Source organism: Nannochloropsis gaditana (genome assembly GCF_000240725.1).
Source record: "Nannochloropsis gaditana CCMP526 unplaced genomic scaffold scaffold958, whole genome shotgun sequence".
Lineage (NCBI taxonomy): Eukaryota > Eustigmatophyceae > Eustigmatales > Monodopsidaceae > Microchloropsis > Microchloropsis gaditana.
Window position 1 is genome coordinate 1,140 of NW_005802995.1, and position 8,418 is coordinate 9,557.

The following is an 8,418-nucleotide window of genomic DNA, read 5'->3' on the forward strand; positions in this document are numbered from 1 at the left end:
AAGATGGACTTAGGCAGGCTCGGGTCCCGGATGAAGGGCGCGTAGGCGGCGTCGAAGACGATGACGCTGCCTTGCTCCCGGGCGTAGGAGACGAGGGCTTCCAGCTGGGGCCTGGTCGCCGCCACGCCGGTCGGGTTGTTGGGGGAGCAGAAGTAGATGACGTCCGGGCGCTGGGGGAGGGCGGCCAGGTCGGGGAAGAAGTCGTTGCCGGGGTTGCAGGGCATGTAGACGATGCCTGGAGGGGGAGGGAGGTGGGGGGAGCGCGTGAGCCACGAGGAATGAAGCCCGCAAGTCAGGCCTTCTGGACGTAGTTTGTCAGAATACAAGGGTGGCCGAAGCCTCGTGAGGAGGCTCAGCCACGCGCACCCCTCCCTGGCCCCCGACACCCTACCGTCGAACTGGCGACTCTGCTCGTTGATCAGGCCCGTCTGCCCCATGATCACCGCCGTGTCCACGTACACGGGATAGGACGGGTCCTGGACAGCCGTGACCACGTTCTTGCCGAACATGACCTGCAGCCGCCCTATGTCGCACTTAGCGCCGTCTGAGACGAAGACGTCGTCAGGATCGATCCGGTTCCCATACAGCGTGCTCGCGATCTTCTCCCGCAGGTCCTTCACGCCCTGGTCGGGTCCGTACCTGAGGTGACGGAGAACAAGGCAGACAGGGAGATAAGAGGGGGTAAGGGCGCCGAGAATCAAGTCTTCGGGTGCTCGCGAGGTGTTGACGCGGCCCTGATACGGGGGCAGCCCCGTGACCAGTGAATGCACTTCGCACCTATCGGGCCCTAGAGTCCCTCACACACACGCTCTTCGGCCCTAAGAACGAGAGGAGCATGACCAAAAACAGGGAAACCTACCCAGAATAGCCCGGCGGGGTGCCGAGCTTGGACGCCCCGTGCACGAGGCCGGAGAGGATGTGGGGAGGGATAGGCTGAGTGGTGTCGCCGATGCCCAGAGAGATAATTTTCGCTTCAGGGTTGGCCTCAAGGAATGCACTTCGTCGGCGGGCAATTTCCGGGAAGAGATAACTAGGTGTGGGAGAAAGAAAAAAAAGGCGCGAGGGGAAGGGTTCGGAGGAGGGGATGAGGGAGGTTGCAAGGAGGCAGACGCGATGTGAGCGGTACAAAGGAACGAACAGACAGGGCTGGTAAACCATGTCGGTTAGCTTAAGATCTATCAATAGGATTGATGCTTGTTGCGGTGACGAAAAGGATTATGGGACGAAAACTGTCTAACGAGCGTGAGTCACCCGATCGATCTTGAAGCGGACATGGACGGATGCCAACTAAGGGCCCTTCCGTCAGACCAAGGCACCTGTACGTACCCGCCCATCAATTTGCCGAAATTGGGATTGCGTTCAACTCCTGACATCTGCAATACCCGGTCGCGGACGCCGCATCTCGAGCGCACAGGCCGGGGGGGCGGGGTCAGGAAAGCCAGGGAGGAGGTGGCGCAGAGGGCGACCGCCAGGAGGGCTACTTGTCGCATCATTTGTCGAGTGGGACGAGATCTCCGGTCTATGTCAAAAACCAGGTATGGAGGCGGCTGAGTTATGGTGGACGCCTGAGCCGGCATAGTGTGGCTTTGAACAGAGATAACGTGGGGGCGTGGATAGGTTGAGGGGGTGGGTGGCGGCGGCTGCCTGGCTGAGCGAGTCTTCGACGCGGCACTTGGCTTTAAGGCGAGACGGACACAATGAACGATTGAGGAGAAGCGTCCTTTAACAACGGCATTCCATCTCTGATTCATGTACACCCAACGTAGTACAGGGCCCACGATAGGAAGTTGGTGGCTCTCGCGCCCTAGGACGTGGCTGCTTTTCGTTGCTTAAACTAAAATCACTCTCACAACCAGAGCGTCAACCATGGTCCGCTTCGCTCCTGCAGCGTGCCGCGCACCCTGGCATAATCACAATGCAGCCCGGCATCTTTATAACCGTCTTCTGTCGTCCTCTCCATCATTGCAGTACGTTGGCACGTTTTTGGGTCCCGTCTGCTCTTGCGTATACCCCTTTTGTGCCGGAACGGGGAAGAAACAGAACCTTCTCATAATTCCATGTTCAACTGACGCCATCCTACAGGCGCGAGGCAGGACCTAGGCCGCATCTCCGCAAACGCCAAACAACCCTCTCGTCGATTCAATTGCCTCGCTTTTACCTCTCTTCCCGCTTCTCGTCCGCCTCCAGTATCCCTCCACCCAACCCCCACCCTCCTCCTGCCTCATTTCCTAACTTGTTCTCAACCGCTGCGGCCGTTCTTGGGACTCTGACGGCTGTTGATCTGCTCGGAAATGATGGCCGTATTACCATCCCGACGCTCTACTGGCTCATGGACCATCCAGGCATGGTACTGTTGCGCTCGCTCGATCCTGAGACCGCCCACGACTGGGCGATATGGGCCCTCAGCAAAGAATTGGTACCTGCCAACCACACCGGCCAGGAAGATCGAAGCCCACCCTCGCTGGAGGTCTCCCTGTGGGACGATGCGTGCGTATTTCCGAATCCGGTGGGCGTGGCGGCAGGCTTCGACAAGCACGCGCAGGCTGTGAAGGGGCTGCTGGGGCTGGGCTTGGGATTTGTCGAGGTAGGAAGCGTGACCCCAAGGCCTCAAGACGGGAACCCCAAGCCACGGATGTTTCGTTTGGAAGAGGATCGGGCCGTGATCAACCGGTACGGGTTCAACTCGCACGGCGTGGCCGCGGTCAAGCGGCGGCTGCAGGACTACTGGGAAGGGCGGCTCCGGGCCGACGAGGAGGGCAGGGAGAAGACTGACGAGGGGAGGAGGGGCCTCGTGGGTGTGAACGTGGGCAAGAACAAGACAACCGAAAGGGCGGAGGAGGACTACGTTCTTGGAGTGCGAGAGCTGGCTCCGTACGCGGACTACCTGGTGGTCAACGTCTCGAGCCCCAACACCCCGGGGCTGCGATCCCTGCAACGGAAGGGCGCCTTCCAGTCTCTGATCCAAGCCGTGCAACGGGAGCTGAAGGGTCCAAGCGGCCACGCGAGAGGATTCGCGACGAATGTGCGCGGTCGGCGGGTGCCTCTGCTCATCAAGGTGGCTCCGGATTTGACGGAGGAGGAGAAGAAGGACATCGCTGCCGTGGCCCTCGAGACTGGCATCGACGGCTTGATTGTCAGCAACACAACGGTCACTCGGCCACCAATCCTCCGCTCGCGGCACGCGGGAGAAACAGGCGGGTTGAGCGGCTCGCCACTCAAGGAGCTGGCGACACAGACCGTCCACGACTTTTACCGTCTGACGGGATACGGTCAATTGCCGATCATTGGGGTGGGAGGCATCGGCTCGGGACAGGATGCCTACGATAAAATACAGGCGGGGGCGTCGCTGGTGCAAGTACGAAAGATCCTGGATAAAGGGGAGGGAGCAGCGGGCAATGCGCGCGAAGCCTCTGTCTTGCGCCGTGTGATACCAGCTTTCAGTGTTTGACATCCCTCTCTATCCCTTTCGTTCGCTTCTAATTCATGGCCGCACAGGTCTACAGTATGCTTGTCTACGAAGGGCCTGGGGCGGTCAAACGCATCAATCGCGAGCTAGCTACCTTGTTAGAGAGGGACGGCTACACAAGGATCAGTGATGCCGTAGGGGCGGCGCATCGAAGGAGGCAAGAGGAGCCGCATATCTTAACCGTTGATCTGGTTGAGAAGGGGACCGAAAGGGTTGGGAAGAAAGACACGGGAAGGGGACTTTGGTGGGGTTGGTGGCGACAATCCTAAACAGAATGCGAAGCAGTTGCTGGCACAATATGCACTGTGCGATCCCAGCTTACAAGCGAATTGCAGGGTTGACAAACAACCAGATTGATTGGGAGTCTTTCTCTTATGTACTGATGTTTCATCGCATTTAAAGGCTACATGATTTGCATTTTTCCTCGTATTATGAGCGTGCAGTCGTGGAGCGCAGTGATTTGATTCTTTTTTCCATTTCCTCGGCATATTTTATATCTTGTTTTTATTACGATCTTGCAAGAGCTTTATTGGCTCTATTTGCCGTCCCATGCTGTGTAGGGACAAGGCCAGGGATGTTCCGCAAAGTAACATCGGTCCTCCGGATCGTCTAGTCCCTGTACAGACCAGCAGAGATAGGAGCAGCCGTGGCAAGCGGAGGGGGAGGAGTCGAGGGTGACGACTTGGTCCACTCGATTCCATTCCTGCGTGTTGGGCATGTCTGTCGAGTAGAAGGCCACGATGCCGCCCGTCGCCTCGTATTTGATCGCCGCATTCATGTCCGGATTCTGTGTTCCTGGACAACCTCGCACGGGCCAACAAAGACTCAAAGCCTGAGGAATGATGTCGCCGATGCCAAAGGGGACGGGGGCAGACGTGACCAGCCCGTTCCCAATGTACATGAAACTGCGGGCACGAAGATTGAGCAAGGCGTTGAATTGCTCTACGAATCCGGTGTCTCCTGCGGGCGGTGCGCCAAAGTTCCAGACCTCTACCGCCAGGTCGGGTCGACGGAGGGCTAGGATGGGGCTTACGAGTTGTATGTAAGCTGCGCCGAGGGAGTGACCAGCGAAGGAGAGTAAGTCGACAGTGGGGTGAGCATCGAGTCCCATTTCTATCTGCTGGGTCAGCGTCAGGGCCTCCGAGAAGAAGCCTTTATGCAAGCGTCCATTCAAACCGGAGGATGTGACGCCAGGGTCGGATGGATTTGCGTACTCGAAAGTCTCGTCCTGCACGAGGTTTGTCTTAAAAATGGTACCTCGCATAACTACCACTATGTGCGTGCCCTTTACGAAGCTCTGGCCAATGGGTGGATCTTTTGTTCCGTTGCTAGATGTAAAGATCAAACGTTGCGAATGATAACCCCGGGGGACGTACGGTGGGGGGTTGGCTGTGGCGGTCCCTGCCTGGACGCAGCGCTTGACGTATGTATAGAGGTTCAGGATGTTTCGGTAGTACCAATATGCGGTCTGGCGCTCCTTCTCGATAAGTGCCTGGTCTTCTATTTGGAAAGGAAGTGGGTGCCCGATGTCGGCCATGCGTACAGGCAGCGAGCTTTCATCGTCTTGCGCAGGTTCCTTCTCTGTCTCGTACATATTCTTGACGGTGGTAAAACCTCGAAGGATAGAGTCGTAATTCATATCTGCGCCTCTCTCAAGTATGCGCACCAGAGGGCAATACCCTGGGGCATCAATAATAGGCTCTGCGAATCCACAAGAAGGGAATAGCTTGTGTCTGCTGGGAGATCGATCTTGCACCCTTCGTGGATCAAGGACGATTTGTACGAGAGGGAAGAATGAGATACTCTCACCACCCAATGGTACGCCAAGAAGCCTGTTTTCTAGTCCTGGTCCAGCGACGCTCGAAATATGAAGAACATGTGGGGAATCTGAAAATTTTCGTTCTTTGCTGTGAGTGACGATAAAGCTATTGTTGATACGCGGAGTAGCAGTGTCATTAGTTCGCAGGAGTTGTCGCGATCTAACGAATTGCACTAGACCGATGAATTTTAGAAGCACCACTTTCCATCTCCGATAATCATGCTGCAAGAACATCCCTGTTGCGTAAGCGTAAGATAAAAAACCATTAATTACTTCACACCAGAGCTGGTGCTAAAAGAGACGCAAGAGGAAACATTGCCTAGAACTTGAAGACCCAGCATTACCTTAAACTTAGACCAAAGATAGACACAAGATTTGTACACTTAAAAGACTAAATGAATTAGCTATGTGATATTTTGTTGGCAACACATCCTCAGAGCCTGTTAAAAAGAAATATCATCCAGGACACAAATGTAAGGATTGACCCTGCGACCCAAGAAGTCGGAACAGAATACATCAAAGAGTAAACATATTGCCACATCCTGCGCACAGGCTGAGAAAAGTAGATATATAGGTTTGAACCTGCTCTATTGAGACGTGCTATATCAATCAGAGCTGAGTTGGGTAATCTCTAGGGCTCGCATGTCTCTATACACGCAATGGCTGGCGGGCTCGGACCAAGCGGGTTCAGACAAGGTCGGAGTAAATCAATTGACGCTACCGCAAAATTAAATTTTTGCAGAAGTAGACCGCTTTCACCTTACCTTTTCGATGTATACTAAGGTGGAATGAATTATCTTCTGTTTCATGTCGTAATGTTTGGAAATGCGAGGAGGCTGTACTAGCGAAGGAGTGCCAGGGACCCTGGCCCATCTTGCACTTCAAGTACCCTGCCAGGATGGTCAGCGAAGCAATCCGTCAAAGGCCTTCCAGTACCCGGCGACCGAGGTATCTGAAACTTCATTCACCATGGCGATCACAGCACTTATGGCTCATTCCATTTCACTTGTCTTCGTTAAAAAGGACGGACGAAATATTTGTGTACACGCGGAACATTTCGGCTGGTCAATCTCGATCCTGAAAAGGGACCTTAAAACGGAGACGTGTCAAGACCATCAGCAACAGCAACAGCAGCAAGTTAAGCAGACGGGAAACATGAAGCACAAGTTTAGATTTAGCGGCTCAGTCTCGCTGCCTCCCTCGTGGTTACCAGTGCTAGGGATCTTCCTCTCTTTGCGGGCTTCTGCCTTTCAATCTGTGTATCTTCGCAAAAACATCGTGTCGCAGCAAACGAGCGCACTGCATATGTACACCACTTTCTACCGCTCACCTTGTCCGCACGAGGACCTACCTCACTCTAGAAAATCTCTTGTACGGCTGTGGCAAATTCGATCCGATCAGCAGCACACGGAGGATTACTTCCGATTTATTGAAGGAAAAGAGGTATGGTATGAGTGGAGGAGAGAGCAGTATCGAGTTAAAGAACAACAACCAATGCAATTGAGAAATCAAATGTATGATAATTTGTATCGTGGACATCTTTACATAAAGTTTTCAGAAATTCTCAAAGTAGTGCGAAAAGAATTCGGTGAATAACTTGCGATGGCGTCATTCCACCCCACCATATAATATTCCGCCGCGTCTTCTAATAATTTTCTATTTGTCCTTGCACATAAATTTTTACCCAGGAGCCTGATAAGTGTGACCAAGCCAGCGTGATTATTGGAAAGGGTAAACTTGGGCAAGCGCTGGTTCAGTGGGGGGGTGTGGGACAAGACGATCTGCTTCTCGGGCGTGACGACTGTATACCCACCGTCTTGACTGTCTCTAATGGCTGTACCTTGAATATGTTTCCTATCTATGTATGTGTACCAGAGTGGGAGGTGGAAAGTGTGATCCTTGGTTGTCCCAAGGAGAAGCGGAACGACTTGGTGTTCATGCAGTCGGCGTGCCTGGAAACTCTCTTGAAGAGGTACGGGTTGGCGAATAAGAAGACTACACAGTGCCTCCCTTACTTCTCGATCTCTCCCTTTGGTCTGCCCGTCGAAGGGCGCGTACAATACGACGTTAGCAAGACAGATGGTGAGCCGAAGTTTGCCGGACAGACGGTTGTGTGCGGGACTTGGCGTGGGGCCGTCGCCGAACGTCTTAGGAAGCAGGACCTGCATGTCGAGGTCATGGATTACACGTACTGGCGGAAGCATATGCTCGAGCGGCTTCTCTTTGATAGCTTATTCGGCTTATTGGCATGCGTTCACGCAGATTCGGGTGAGAAGACGTATGGAGAGCTCGCCCAAAACCACTGGGAGGAGATCGACGACATGGTTTGGGAGCTTTCTCGGGCCATCGCCAACATTATGGCAGTTGTACTTCTGACTCATGTCGAGCGACGCGTGCGCGGCTTGGCAGAGGGTCCCCATTGGCGAGATAGAAAACCACAAATGCCCACGTGTAGGGAATACCCTTTCCGGAACGGCATGCTGCGCTCATTGAGCCGCTCCTTTACCTCCCGAGGCTTTCCGTCCCCAATGCCAACCCACGATGAGTACCTCGATTTCGTCCGAGAGCGGAAGCTTGTGAGCTATGACGTAGATCAGGATATCTAAGTCAGACGTCCCGAAGGGTAATAGGGAATGTAAATTTAATCATGAATAATGACTCAGCGAGGATGCATTTAGACTTTCACGCTCTTGATCTGGCATGAGGGTCTATCTTCATATTGCTTTTTTTCAGGTCAGTTTCTCGTTCTCATCTCCTCATTAAACATACGTTCAATACGCATCCCTAGCTTCAGTGCGCCATGTAGAGAGAAATTCTCATTTCCGACCTTGCGAGAATTACAAATTTTCTACCCTTCTTTCTTCCTTTAATAGTAAAGCAGGGTGTGTCATATGAATCCTCCACGCTCTTTAGAAGGTCCTGCGGAAAAAAGTGCCTTTCCTTTCCAACCCTACCTTTCCTTCACACACGACATAGATGTAGACTTGATCTGTACTATCCACCTGCACGTCTCCCGTCTGGTTCCAAAACATCCCTCTCTCCTTGTTCTTAAAACTCAATACCATACCCTTCGCGCTTAGAGGGTTCACGAGTAAGCGTGCGCGTTAAGTAAGCTGTGGTCAATTTAGGTCTT

General features: G+C 53.6%; 5 protein-coding genes across 5 annotated transcripts in view; 3 read left to right on the forward strand and 2 right to left on the reverse strand.

The window, feature by feature from the left end:
* Positions 1–1,334, reverse strand: part of NGA_0115020 (LL-diaminopimelate aminotransferase) — a gene marked incomplete at both ends in the record, with an annotated part of 1,440 nt that extends 106 nt beyond the window's left edge. Inside the window, 4 exons of the mRNA XM_005853314.1 lie at positions 10–235; positions 392–639; positions 860–1,030; positions 1,327–1,334. Coding sequence (XP_005853376.1) covers positions 10–235; positions 392–639; positions 860–1,030; positions 1,327–1,334 — 653 coding nt within the window. The remainder of the gene's footprint in view (positions 1–9; positions 236–391; positions 640–859; positions 1,031–1,326) is intronic.
* A 433-nt stretch (positions 1,335–1,767) lies between these two features.
* On the forward strand, positions 1,768–3,830 carry DHODH (dihydroorotate dehydrogenase). The gene is made up of 3 exons (XM_005853316.1): positions 1,768–1,967; positions 2,083–3,424; positions 3,496–3,830. The coding sequence occupies exons 1-3, from the start codon at positions 1,867–1,869 to the stop codon at positions 3,733–3,735; spliced, it is 1,683 nt and encodes a 560-aa protein (XP_005853378.1). The 5' UTR covers positions 1,768–1,866; the 3' UTR covers positions 3,736–3,830.
* Positions 3,831–4,001: 171 nt separating this feature from the next.
* On the reverse strand, positions 4,002–5,105 carry NGA_0115402 (class 3; the record flags this gene model as incomplete). The annotated part of the gene is made up of 1 exon (XM_005853315.1): positions 4,002–5,105. The coding sequence occupies one exon, from the start codon at positions 5,103–5,105 to the stop codon at positions 4,002–4,004; it is 1,104 nt and encodes a 367-aa protein (XP_005853377.1).
* Positions 5,106–6,254: 1,149 nt separating this feature from the next.
* Positions 6,255–7,106, forward strand: NGA_0116202 (uncharacterized protein; the record flags this gene model as incomplete). Its single annotated transcript, XM_005853318.1, has 3 exons — positions 6,255–6,728; positions 6,974–6,984; positions 7,043–7,106. The coding sequence occupies 3 exons, from the start codon at positions 6,255–6,257 to the stop codon at positions 7,104–7,106; spliced, it is 549 nt and encodes a 182-aa protein (XP_005853380.1).
* Positions 7,107–7,222: 116 nt separating this feature from the next.
* Positions 7,223–7,891, forward strand: NGA_0116102 (uncharacterized protein; the record flags this gene model as incomplete). Its single annotated transcript, XM_005853317.1, has 1 exon — positions 7,223–7,891. One exon carries the CDS (start codon positions 7,223–7,225, stop codon positions 7,889–7,891), a length of 669 nt encoding a protein of 222 aa, XP_005853379.1.
* Positions 7,892–8,418: the final 527 nt, after the last annotated feature.